General features: G+C 33.4%; 1 protein-coding gene across 1 annotated transcript; it reads right to left on the reverse strand.

Annotated features, from left to right (window-relative positions):
- Positions 1-741: 741 nt before the first annotated feature.
- Positions 742-8,710, reverse strand: LOC149531383 (uncharacterized). The gene is made up of 2 exons (XM_089808334.1): positions 8,633-8,710; positions 742-1,491 (listed from the first exon to the last, which is right to left on the reverse strand). Exons 1-2 carry the CDS (start codon positions 8,708-8,710, stop codon positions 742-744), a joined length of 828 nt encoding a protein of 275 aa, XP_089664460.1.
- Between the last annotated feature and the right edge of the window lie 5,931 nt (positions 8,711-14,641).

Consider the following 14,641-nt stretch of genomic DNA (forward strand, 5'->3'; position numbering starts at 1 on the left):
AGTGTGTGAGTTGGCTGATATTTTCCCTTCTATGGTGTGTATAATTTCTACCTTTCCTATGCATTTAATTTCTTTAAAAAAAATTTATTTGTGATCCTCTTAACTTATGTAGACTCTTATCTTTTATTGACAACTATTTTCTTATGTAGACTCTCTCTTTTTTAGACAGCTATTTTCTTATATTGAGTCTTATCCTCCATTGGCTACTATTTTCTCTTTCCTAAAGATTTATTTGACTGTAATTTTTCTAGGAACTTTTGCTCATGTGGAAGTTGACATCTTGTGCATGAAATGACTTCTTATCAAATATAATAAATATAATTAAATAATTTTTTAAAAAAACTTTTTTGATCAAATTTATAGTTTCTAATAGCTAGCCGCATAGAGACTTAAATCTCCAAGAAACGAATTAAAAGTTTTATCTGACAAACGCGTAGAGAAGTCAAGGCACGTCTTGTTCCAACTATGAAAGCATTTTAACTCAGTATTATCCATGATGAAAATATTTCTACCATTATACTCTTTAAGAATTCAAACGCTAAACAAAGAATTAAGCAAAGATACATAGAAAAAAAATTGAAAATATAATAACATTTAAAAAACCTCAAAGAAATACAAAAAAATTGATTTAAGCTTCATTACTGGCAAGATCCGCTCGTCAGAAACATGAAGCTTCTCCAAAAGATCTCCAAAAATCAAATTTTGCTCCAAATAAACATATTTTTCTCCATTTCAGGCTTGCTAATGGCGAGATCCGCTGAAAGAATCATATATCTTTTCCAAACGATCTCCAGAAATGAAATACTGCGGGAACAGAGACTGCAAATACAGAGCCAATTCATTGAAAGCGCTAGGGATCATGTATTTTTCAATGAAGTAATAAGCCACCAGATTCATGTCTGCCGCTTCTTTATTCTCAACAAAATGCAAGCAAATCCATAGCAAAGTCGTTGCTTGAGTGCACTGCGGGGCTCTCAAATTACAAACCCCTAAATTTTGAATCGCTTTGGCTGCCATTTTCTCTGCACATTCAACCATCTCGCAGTCCACCGAGTTCAAAGATTTTAGAAGCTGCGAAAGGTGATCTAGATGAGCCCTAACCGACTTGCTGCCAGCAAATTTATCGATTTCTTTCTCCTCAACAGCCAAAGAAGAAGAAGAAGATCTGACTAATAAATCCATAGAAAATGCTGCCGCAGGTGAATTTTGTGGAATGAATTTCATTGCCCTAAAGATCTCACTTTTGCTCACAGTGTGAGATTTTAAAACCGATGCTACTAATTCATCCATTGTCTTCATCTTGTGGAGTTGTTCGGTGGCGATGTAAATACAAGTAAGATGAAGAGCGCACATATTTACTTTCCTCAGAGCTCCTTTGTCCGATGCTTCTCTAAAAATCATCTGAGTGTGATGTGTGACGGATTGATCAAACTTTAAGGCGCCCACACATTTGGCGATATGAAGAATGTGATCGATCACAATTTCTTCTCTCTTTCTCCATGGGAAGCAGTGGATTATGGCATGCAAATATGTATAATTTTGGGTGTTAAGGATGCCGTATCCGCGCAAGGGAGTTAAGAGAAATTGTAAAACAAAGCAGAAGTCGGATATCTCTGTGTATGTTCGAATTTGACAAGGCCAACATATTTAAAGTTTTGGAATGACTTTACGACATCTTGCTATTACTGCTCCTATTTCTTTTTTATTGACAAAGAATCTATTTTAGCATATTCTTGTGCTGGGGATTTGTGCTGTGATTGTATAGAACGCTTCTCGACGCAATTACAATTAATTAATTTTCTTATTTTATAATAAATTTCATTGTATAAATTATTTATTAGTAATGTGATTGACTTAAACTTCCTTATTTCTTATATACAATTTTTTTAGGACAACAATTTAATTTGCATTTGACACTACTCTTCATTTTTTAGGGTGCAATTTCATTTTTCCAAATTTCAAATTTCAAAATATAATTATTTTTTTACATTATTGTTCAAGTTTTGTATAATTCAAATTATTTATTGTTACCACTATATAAAAATAAATAGTTATAATTATGTAGTTTATTTATTACTTAAAATACATTTAATTAAAAGTAAGATTATCATTAAAAGGAACTCATAATACTTTTAATATTATAATTTAATTTTTAAAATTTTAATCATCATTAATGCTATTAATTTTATAATAATTAGAAAAATATAATAATTTATTACTTCTATTTTAGTTTCTATTCTACTCTAGTTTTTATTTAAATTTGAGTACAGCCTGAGTTGGCCTAGTGGTGGAGAACTTGTACTCTTGAAAGAGAGGTCACAAGTTAAAATTCCACTAAGGGATAGGGTATGTACACCTCAAGAGTACGAGGTAGTCCCATATCACTGTCACCATATGTAAACCCAAAAACTATGGCATAGTGTCGTGGACTATAAAACCCCCTTCCCTTTCCTTACTATAACTAAGGAGGCAAATACTTAGTCATCAAGTGACACTTGTTAACATTTTAACTATGAATTTATTCTTTAGTTTCTTACAATCAAATATATTTCTTGTTTATTAGCTTGTCATTATTGTCTATATGACTTATTGTACGTGCAGGTAATGTATTACTTAAATCTAATATTTAATTAAAGTATATAATTATATAATATTCCTATTCATAAATGAGGGAAGAGCTTATAACACAGTGGTATTTTGTGAGCTTCTCATGTGGGAGGTCTTGAGTTTGAGTTACATGCTGTGATACAAATAGTGAAAAGGTTGTAGTTCAATTGGTGAGGATGATCGTACGCAATATAAAAATCATCAATCACGAGTAAATTTGATAAATTAGATCCATATCTCTAGTTTCTTAGTATTTAAATTTATGTTTACTCAAAAAGTTGCAATCTGTCATAGGCAAAGAATCTGAAATCCAATAAATAATTAACAACAAATTAAAGATTAACTTTGTTCCAGTGTACTTTTTAAAAATAGATGTATAATTCAAATTAGCATCCACTATAGATTGTTCCACTCTATACTTTTATACTTTTGATATTCAAGAAATCAGTTACAATCTTTTATCATTTCCACTAAAGTCAGATCCACTTTGATGTAGAGTACTATTATTGCATCATTGAATAATATTGTATTATAATCGATTTCTGATTCTAGTTGGCAGCCACTATAAATCTAAACAAAATTCATGAAACTATCAATCTCCTACTGACAAGCAGCATAACTCTGTATAGATTCTAAGTAAAATTGGACAAAATAAACGACCCCACAGATATAAAATTGAAATTATCATACTTTAACTGACAAATAGTATAAATAGACTATCTTCTGAGATAAATTGGACAATATATTGACCCCACATATACAAAATTGAAATTATCAACCTTTAACTGACAAGCATTGAAAGGCTCGTATTTCATTGCTGATATACAAATAAATAAAAAGATACCATGGTAATATAATTCTGAGTACAATTACACTGTTGAAGATCATATGATAGATACTGATAAGAAACACACACAAAGAATCATGTAATCTTGAAGAATAAAGCGAGATATTACCATTTTGGTCAAAAACAATGGGCAGAAAAAATTATGAAAACTTTAGAATGCAGGCCAAGAATATGCCCATAAAAGTAGAGCGATCTGACTGGACTTTGATTGATAAAAAGAGAATATGAAACAGTTAACGTAAACCATTAGCAGGTTGATCAGAAGGTACATAGTATTTTATCAGGTCCCCACTAAAACAAATGGTTAAAATTCTTCAGATAAAACTACAAGATACTAAAGAATCATGTTATCTGTAGAGATTGATACAATCAAATGTGAAAGGCCAAAAGTGAATGAAAGTAGACAATTTTTGTCCCATTAATTTTATATGTGTGAGAAGAATCATTTTTTCTTGGTGGTGACTAAGAAAGCATGAGAGGAGACTATTCGAAAAAGATGGAATGGGCAAAGTAAGAATAACATCATTTGAAATAAAGTAGTCATGGGCAACAAAATGAAAATATGCTCTTAAATTCCAAGATACAAAGTCCAACAAGATTATTCCCGGGTCCATCTTTTGTTTATTGCCTAACCAACATGGGATTGAGATCTTATGAAATTGAAAAGAAACAAGGAGATCTTGTAGAAACTATGTTGGTTGAATGATTAATTAAAGTAGTCAAGATACAATTGAGTTAGATGAAGTGGTTGAGCTTTGAATTTGGTGAAATATATAAGAAAATAAATGTTGAATTGATAAAGATGGATGGATGTATTTAGATTTAGTTGTGATGAAGCGGATTATTTGTTGTGGCTTATGTTTGAGGATTCAATTTTGATTTCTATAACAAATTTGTGATTATTAAGCTATTTAATATTAGAAACTGAGTTTTGTTTTGTTTTGGTTCAATCGTGTACTTATGGCTTTAAGCTCCATGCTTGTAACTTTGAATAGAAATTATGTGTACTTGTGGCTTTAAGCTCCATGCTTGTAATTTTGTATAGAAATTTTGTGGAAGTAACATTTCATGATCTTGAGTTTCATATGTTGAGTCTTTAGAATCATGGTCAACCTCTAATATCTAAAAATGGAAGTGATTAAATGCACCATTATGACTTTTTATACTAGATAAGTGAATTCAACTAGGTTCCCAACTTATGTCTCAATCAAATCCCTTGATTATTTAAATGATTTGGAATAAGTTGTAAGACATTAAAGAAAAAAATGAAATGTCTAAGGTTGTCCTTATGATAATGTATAGGTAGATACAATTAATGCTTCTTATGTTATTGAATGATTGGTGAGAGATAATATTCTCCCATATAACCTCTTTAAAATAAGCTATGACTTTTTCCTTCTATCCAACATTTTAGTTTCAAATTATAATTATTTCAAGCTTAACTCAATAATCAACGACAAGTTGAAGGAAAGATGCTTAGGCATATGATTGAGTTTTGGATTTAGAATTGAGGTGTTGATCTATTCATATGATTTTGGACTAAGTCTAGGGTAGATTCTACAAGTGTTCGTTTGAACCAATATATGAAACATAGGAAATGTGAATATCAAATTTAGGACCCTCGGGAGTGGTGAGTTTGTTGAACTTAGGTTGGGATAAAATGTTTAAACTTATAAAAGAAACACACTCTTCGTACACTAACTTATTGTGATATAGACTAAGGGCTAACATGAGTCCATAAAGGGTGGGGGAAAGTCTCTAAAGATACATTTCTACCCTTACATTCTACTTTGCACGTTGGCTTCCATGCGACATACTAGGAATTTCTCATCTCAAAGTAAACATGCAAAAACAAATTGGAAGTAAATAGGAAAAATATTTAAAAATTATACATAAATGGATAATGATATACTTGTGCTTTGTGTAATGATAGCTAGCCATATCTTCGAGCCTATAAGAGAAAGAGTTCATGAGTTGCATTTGATAAAAATCTTAAATGGACATGAACAACTACTTAGCAATGTCAACAAGTAAAAACTATTGATGCTTTTTATTTTTCTTGTATATGGTATATCAAAATATGCATATATGCAACTAGCCTAGGATAAGCTCACTTAAATAAAGCCAATTAGTTAGATGCCCATTCTTATGCACTTGTTTGATACTTAAATCTACTCTTAGTTGAATTACATTTTCTCTATCATGCATGTTCATATAGTTATCTCCACCTATCATGGATGTCTATCTTTACTTAGTTCCATGTTTATATGTTTCATTATTTTGCACCATTCATATATTCTCATTCTGTATAAGAATATAGTTTTTGTTCTTTTAATTGATATCTTATGTATATTATATTCTTAAATAGAATAAAGTTGTGTGTAAGCTTCTAGATCCAACTGTGTGAAAAACATTTTATTCAATATTTGTATCACTCTTAGTAATTCATCATTAGAAATAGGAAAGTATGAAAATTAGATAGCGATTCGACCTAACACTAGTACATTAGGCCCCCATTTTTGACCAAAATTTTTGACCAAAGGCCTATTTGGGTTGTTAAATTCATTTTTTTGAAAAAATGGGCCCGATATGGTCGAAATTTCAACCAAATTTTGACTATGGTAAAATTGTTTAAATTTTGACCTTCAGAACATAAGAAAAAAGGTCACGACAGTGTTAATTTTGTTTTGGGGTGCACCGTGACTGCAATGGGCAGGAGTTTGGTGCAGGGTCAATAGGAGAGGAGAAAGGAGGTAAGAATATGGTCATTAGATATCATTCCAAGTTTTTTATCTATCAAAAAGTTACAGAGGCGGATTCCAAAGCTATTCAATGCTTTTAAATTTTCTCTTTCTCTTCTACTCATCGCAATTTAAAAAACAAAGCCACTGTTAATTATTTCAGGTCACAAAGTTGTTTTATAGATGATGTTTAGGTTCAGGGTTAGCATATATTTAAGTGCAAGGATAAAGCTGTGGAAAATTTATATTTCTGATATAATGCACTATTCATTTTTTGCATTTCTTTTGCATGTAGGGAATCTTGAGATGTCTTGGTGTTGGAAAACTCTGGATCGAAACCAAAGAATGTAATATGAAATAGTTGCTCCCATTTGCTTTTTCACTCAAATTAGCAGCATTACCTCTGACAGAATTTGATCCAGACCCATTCACACAGGTTTGTGGCCATTTTATTGTAGATTGCTTTGCAAGACATTAAACAAGAACTCAATCTTTGGGAGGATTGATATATTGTAGAACATCTGTATCTGCATTCCTTTCCTCTTCATTCCAGTAGTTTATTTTCATCTTTCTGTATGGCTTGTATCCACAACATGACCTTGTTGAGTTAGGAGTCTTTTTTCACTACTTTATTTAAAGAAGAAAGGAAGCTTAGCTTGCAAGTTTTCAAAAGAACTTCATTGTAGAGTTTGGAGCCCCAACAATGTAAATACTATGAGGAAACTATACGAGATGCATTTTTATAAGTTATACAAGCTTTCCTGGTGCAATCTAGAAGTACCATTTTAAGGAACTGTTTCTCCAAGATAGAAAATGTAATGTAGTGATTCTAGCAGATGACGTGCAGATGGGTATGCTTGTGTGGGAGAAAAAAGAAGAAGAAAAGAAGCAATTTGCTTTATCATCTCTGGCTAAAGATGCAGCTCATACTCTTGAAACTGTGTAATATTCTCTCATAGATAGTCCTGCTATAAATAATTATTAATTTTTTCCCTCATGCTTGTGCTTTGAATGATTAGGAGTAGCGTGTATCTTGTTGGTGTTTCAAACTGCTGAAACTATCAAGCAACAAAATGCTTAATATCACAGTGAAATGACTCACACAATCTAGGGATTAGCCAATTCCCAATATCAACTATATGAATGAATCACTATAACCCAACTTCAACAAAACCAAATGATGGTTTCCTACTCTTCTGGCTCTACTAAACCAAGGTGGGTATACCTAGGGATAATTCTAATGCAACTGTGTATGAAATTATCTTAGTTTCATTCTGATTCTCATCTATTACCTTCACATACATACACAGCTCACTTCAATTCTTCAATGCTCTCAAACTTATACACATCCCTTATCAGCAAATTTGGTCATAATTCTCCTAAAATTTACAAATATTCTTGGAAATAACAACTACCTAAGACTCAAGAATTAGATATAAATGAGTTGAGACCAGCATTTATAATTCTTGAATAAGATTGAAATAATTTTGATTTTATAAGTTGACTTGATATGCAGCAACAGAATTCATCCTTGTTTACTTCTGATTTATAGGACCAGTGCCTTATCCATTGGGCAAGAAATTGACTATTGGCGAGAGATCTAATTCAAATAACTTGTATAAGAATTAATCAACTAAAATCACCCATCTCCATTCTTATGCAATATCCCTTTTATGAACTCATAAACCCTACTGATTTACTGAAGCATTTATATAATTGCTTGAATTAAAAGCAACAATAAAACTAGCATACAACCCATCCAGACTGCATTCAGCCAAATAAACCTTATTTAAATGATTTCCAAGTAAACAAACCCATAAACTAGAGACATACATTGATGACACAGATATAGTGTAAATACCCAGTTGTATTATCCTTTTCATATGACTAATACAATAACCAATAGAAAACTAATTAAATGCCCATAATAGATTGCCATTTCTGTCATTTCAATTTGCTTATCAGAAAGTACAATGGAATCAAACTCAAAACCCCTGCATACTATTGGAGCAATTGTATATGTACTCTTCTTGAAAGAAAACAAAAAATTACACAAGTCTCGAACCATCACAATGCCTTGAAAACTGATTTATATGGATATGAGTTGCAACAAGCAAAGGGAAAATGTGATTGACAGGTGTCCAAGGAACAAAACATTACAAAAAAGACAAAAAGGTCACAACAGAATGCTAGGCATATCAAATATTCTTTTAGGTAGGCCCATTCCTGTTACTGCTGTACTTATCAACTTCTAATTTGTCTCTCATTATTTCAGATCCTCAGAATACGTGGCTGCCAGGCTAGCCAATGAGGGGTGATCTTGTGATGCCTTCAGATCAGTTTGTTCTTGTGGGTTTTCACTGCTTTCACCTTGAGTAGGCACTATTTCCTTTTCACTTTCTTCTTCCTTCAATTCTGGTGCTGATGTGTCAATGACCTGCACCTCATCTTCCTGTTCCCTATCATTATCTGAACTGCCTTCCTCCAACTGCTGGTCCGAAGGAATATTTTCCATCCATGTGTTAAACTGTATGTCATCTAGCCATCTGAACCGCAGGATATCATCTTGTTTCTTTAATATATAATCAGCCTCCTTTTCAAAACCAAAAAATTCTTGCCTCAAAGAATCAAAAAATAACTGGACTTCAACCAATTCCTCTATCGTGGTGGCCCACCAGGCATGCCCCTTTTCATTAACAACTTTATTTATCCTTATGCAGAAAAGGTCATCCAGTTGTTTACTCCATTCATCCTTATTTTTCAATTGGTTCTTTCTATCCAAAGCACAAGGAAACATATCAATTTTTTGATTCTTGTATTTATCCAAATAACAAAATCTGTCAAGTCATTAGCAATATCATATAATTTTTCAATATGGTCATTTGAAGACATTATAACTGAATAACATAAAAGGGTGATTTCTTTTTCCCTTTTTCCCCACTTGTTAACAATAGGCTTGAGGATTTCATCATGGGTTTTCAGTTGCTCCCATATACTTATTACTCTTGCTAACTGATCAAAAAACAAGGGCCATTCAATCTTATCTACCAAATACATTAGAGCCTTTCTAAGCTTATCCTCATATTGTGTATTTAACTCTACATGTAAAGCCTATAGCTTTTTTTCTTCTTCTTCAAAATCCTCAGCTATATAATATTCTGGCCTTTGAGGTGTGTCTAGTAGTTCTACAAGGGGGGTGTATTTAAAAGGTTCCATTGGAGGACGGGGGTATGTTATTCTTGGCCTTGTGGACTTCCCCATTACCTTGTTTTCAAGTTCAATTCTCCTTTTTACCTCCCTATTATAGGCCTCAAGAAGTGTTTCATATTTATTCTGTAACTCAGACATAACCTGTTCCTCATTCTTAGCAGTGGCCAACACAAACTTTGAAGAATCCACATTCCAATATGCTACCTATACATGTGAAATGTCAGCAACCCTTCTTACAAGTATATTTCCCATCAACCCAGACTCATTTGATTGTGATGGTGTGGCTCTAGATCCCTTTCTCAACGACCAACTGACCAATGTAGCTTGATTTTCAATGAATGTAGTGCCTTGGAAGTCTCTTCTATTTGGGTCTTGCAACTCCAATCTACTTGAAACAAAATTGAAAATTAATGCATCTACAATATCCCAATCGGGCAATAATAAAATGTTAGATGCCTTTATCAATTTCCTCCCCTCCTCAGGGCTTATATTCTACAATTCCTTCATCATTTCTTCTTTAATTTGGTTTTGCATGGAAGTTTCATCCATTTCTGGATGCTCTGTTTTCATCTTTTTACATTGTTTGTCCTCCATGCAAACTGCTAAAAAGCCCTTGATTTCACAAAATTGTCATTAGTCAAAAATTGATGACTTGTCTGCTCTAATACAGGGTCCAACTCCCTGCCTCTATAATCAGCTATTGTTAGATCCAAAATTGGGAGAGGAAGTTCTGGAGGGTTACCCTCATCTAATTCTACTTGAGTAATAAAAATATCTCCCTATGATCCCATTTGTTCAACCTTTTCACCAGTGAGCTGCTCTTCTCCAATCCTCAAAGGGGACTGGTGGATGAATATTCCTCATCTTGAGGCCTTTCTTCTATCATTACCTTTTGCCTCTTAGGACTAGGCTCTTCAGGTCTCTCCTCTTGGGCTATATTGGTAGATCTTATTATTTGTTTGCCCTCGTCTATAGGAACCCTTTTATTTTGAATTATAGTATATTCGGGCCTCTTTTGTACAATTATTTTATCAGTTCTCACATTTGGAGTGAAAGCCAACTTCCTCATGACCTCTCTGGCCTTATCAGGATATGAATCAATAAAAAATTGTTTCTTTTCATTCTTGACCTCCATTATTTCAGGGAAGGTATTCATGAGCTTACTTATTTTGTCAGCCTCTGTAATAACATTATCCAAAGGATCATATTTATTATCAAAACAATGAATAAATTCTAAGACCCGAGAATAAACTCTCCATTTTTCCTTTTTAGTTTCCTGCTCCTGCAATGAGAATTCATTCCTTATAATATCCTCTAGATAATAAGAATCGTGCTTGACCGGTCCCAATTGGATTCTATGCCTCAACATCTGATTGAAAAATCCCTCAGAATCACAAAAATGGGGATGAGAGATAGCCATCATATACTGCTCCAAAATTTTATGCAAAAAGATCCATCCCCCTTTTGTAATCACAAACTGATGGGCCACTGTGCAGGTAGGGAAAATTGACCCTAATTGCCTTTTCAACAAAAAAATTTCTTCCACTTCCCTTAACTGCCATAAAACTTCAGCCATTCCCACCTTCAAAGGAACTTGGTAAGGCAAAACATGAGGGTTCCTCTTGAAACCATAGATTCTAAAAATAGTAGAAACAGGGTAGGGGAAGATATCTCCCCAATTATGTGAAACTTTAAAGTCATGGGGGTTATCCATAGGCCTAATGAGACTCATTAGGACCCTAGGGATTCTGGGATTGTCACTCAATATGAGGCACCTCAATTTAGCAGCAAAATATCTATCAAATCTGACAAAACTAGCATTACTTGTATCCCAGGTCATATCTGCACCCACAACTGGACTGGCAGGATTTCCACATTCTCCTCTCTGTTTAGTTCCATCTCATTACCAAAATATGTCACACTTTTGAACAAAAACATATGCATTAATAGAGAGTAGTGACCAAAAGTATTTTCCACCTTGCCCTTAACAATCCCAACTAAACCAATGTGAATTTCTTCACCCAAAAAGGAAGTAAAATAAAAAATAACATGTACACCGAAGGAAGCAATCTGAACCATCATGTACATGAAACCAATGGGCATAAGTTCTTGCTCATCTTCACCAAAAACTCGGCATAAGGTCCTGTATATCTCTACAGCCTGGGAAGTAAAAAGACTCTTCTTAAAAGGCTCTCTAGAGGCTACAGTAATTACTGGCAAAGTTCCTATTGTACCAATATGTGCCATCAGTGCACCTCCCCTGATTACATCCTTCTTTGCTTTATATTCATTCTCTAATTCTAACAGATTGATTTGCACATGGTAATCTGATAATGGTTCCAGGTGAAAAACCTCTCTAATTTCTTCAGGAGTAATCAAGACCAGAGGCACACCATCCTTTCTTCTTACAACCCTAATTGCTTGGTCATAATTCTTAGCAATGGCTTCAAGCAAATCATAATCCATGAAAACACTTGGGACTACTAACTTTCCCAAATCAAAATTCCAGACATTAGCATGTGGGGCAAACAACTTTCTTTTCAAAAACCACTTTTTAAACAAGATAAGGCCAGTTTGAGTAGTTGTTGCATCCCTAACCTAGTTCCCCTTGTCATATATGCCATCACCAATTTTAAGCCTAGGGTTTAAGGAAATTAACTTTTTAACTTGTGCACGCTGTATAGTAGATTCTGGGAGTAATTCTAATAAATCATCATGGACATTCCTATCCATATAATTAATTTTCCCAGAGAATGGTTTCTTAGGAGGCATTTTGACAGTATTGAGAGAATTGGAATGCCACAGAGGTTATAATATGAGTACATACTTGACTTGCTGAACTTGTTCTTCTCTGAACTTCTAAAATTTCTCTCAAACAACAGAAGAATAGTTTCATGTCTTTACTAGGCTTAACACGACACAATCAATCAGGCTCTTGTGCTCAAAAAATTTGCAATCTCTGTTCGTGTGGGACTGGAATTAATGAAAATCTCTATGTTATACTCTATTTCTCCCACACACGAAGCTTTTACTTATCATAAATGCATTGAACAAAAAAATAGAGTGGTGTCGTACTTTCTTTTTTAAACTTGTGCCATTGATCCTTGAAAAATCCTACGATCTGGGAATGACAACTAAGCTAACTCAGCTTTCTTCTTAACACATTGGCAGTCAAGCGAATAAAACACCTCCACTTGTACATTTCCTTCAAGGCTGGCGCTTCAAACCGGGCCCATGGATGACTACAGACATGTGTCATCAACTTGCTAACTCGTTATATAGAATTCTCAAGCACCTTTCCATAGCAAGCTAGTGATGATCATTGATCTTACTTTAATCATGTGGTAGACAATTGAAACAACCTTTAAGAACATGATGGTGGGTCCATTGCTCGTTAACTCGCTATACCTAATTTTTGCACCTCTTTATAGCGAGTCAATGAGCGTCGTCGATCTAGATTTGATCTTGTGGACAACAATTTTACTTCAACAGTGGTGGGCCACACTCGCTAACTCACTATACTTAACCTTCGAGCACTTCTTCATAGTGAGTTAATGCCACCATTTGATCCTAGCTTGATCTCACGATCATAAATCTTCGTACCTAGTACACAGGAAGTGGATCCATGATATCGCTGTCGCTGAGCTGGCTCAGCATGCTGGCACATATATATATTTTCTAATCTCTACATGACATCACATGTCTTGGGCGTCGCTATGTCTATGACTTTCAGGTGGGTCATTATATCGCTACCGGCATAAAAACCAACAATCCGGCTAGCGATATGGCGAGTTTCGACGAATCAAAATCTTCCTGCTCAAAGATGCTCAATGGGATGCCATCGTGTAACTCGATTTGCACAACTCAACCTTATCACGTCACTCAATCGGGGCCCACCTTTGAGGATTTTTAGTTACATTACCATTTTCTAAGTAATCGCTACATCGCTACAAGCATAGATACCAACAAACTTGGCTAGCGATATGGCAAGTTTTGGTAACCATTTTCAAAATGACACTAGCTAAATAGCCACGATAATGCACCAGCTAGCTAGTGCCATTACATTTCCGTCCGTTAACTATTCGGAACAAAACGTACTCTGACCTGCCAAACATACTCTGACAGTCCTGTTCGATCCAAATGTACTCTGACAGTGAAAATGTGATCCACGTTGTGATTTAAAAATATCGAATATTATTAAAAGTTTGATAATGACTATTGACTATTTTAATAGTTTAGTAGAAAATTTTTGAAAGAAGCGGGTTTATATATTACTACTGTTTTTAATTAATAGTTTATACATAAAATGATGGGGTATGACCATCAAAATATTTACGAAAGGTAGAGTAGATAAAACATTTCTTGTAAATAAGTTATTTAGTTGAAAAATAAGTGTGTAGATTTGTGTATTAATTTAGTCCATTCTCTTTGTAATGTTGCATGTTTTAGTTTCAATTTTTTTATAAATTATAATAAATATTTAGCATCTAAGATAAAATTAATTCAATTAAATAATGAGAATATGCAATAATTAGTATTTTAATGATAAAAATGATTTTTTATTTATCTTTATATTAATTTGAGCTACTCATTTTTTTATTATGTGAATAGTTATAAATGCTATAATTTGTGTGTTTTATTTTTTTTGTAAATTGATTAATTATATATATAAACATGTATATTTCTTAGTCTAATTTATTTTCTTATAGTATTTGAATAATAAATCAGTTAAAATAATCTCTATTAGTAATTTGATATACGGTTCCTTACTCCTAACATTTTCTACTAACCATTCCTAAACTATACTATAACTATCCCTTACATCTTGCTTTACTTCCTACCACCCCTTATTTAATTTTACCACTAATTCCCTATCCACTAGCCATTAACCCTTATATCCTTTAAAAAATAACAATATTTAAGCCAAATCTTTTATTTACTACATTTTACTTTACTTATACATCTCCCCATACAAATAACATTAATCCACTTAACATCCCTATAATCCCAACCTGATGCCAACCTTCCCAAAATTCATGTGACATGGGGTCAAGTGAATCATTACTTTTTTTGTTTTGTGTTTGATGAAATTGACTTACTGTAGGGAGGTTTGTCAATTAATATATGATAATACTAAGTCCCATAAAATACTTGAAAACTTCATCCTTAAAATCATTCACTACACATCCATCTCACAATCTATGCATGTAAACTAAAATACCAAATTAAGAATGAC

Source organism: Cupressus sempervirens, chromosome 11 (genome assembly GCF_028749045.1).
Source record: "Cupressus sempervirens isolate cs-2001-9-10 chromosome 11, ASM2874904v1, whole genome shotgun sequence".
Classification (NCBI taxonomy): domain Eukaryota; kingdom Viridiplantae; phylum Streptophyta; class Pinopsida; order Cupressales; family Cupressaceae; genus Cupressus; species Cupressus sempervirens.

Bases quoted from the DNA above. Each gene is read 5' to 3' on its own strand.
- LOC149531383 (XM_089808334.1), bottom strand. From the start codon at position 8,710: ATGGAAAATATTCCTTCGGACCAGCAGTTGGAGGAAGGCAGTTCAGAT. The intron at 1,492-8,632 runs GTCATTGACACA...CCATGGAGAAAG, and splicing joins AACAGGAAGATGAGGTGCAG to AGAGAAGAAATTGTGATCGA.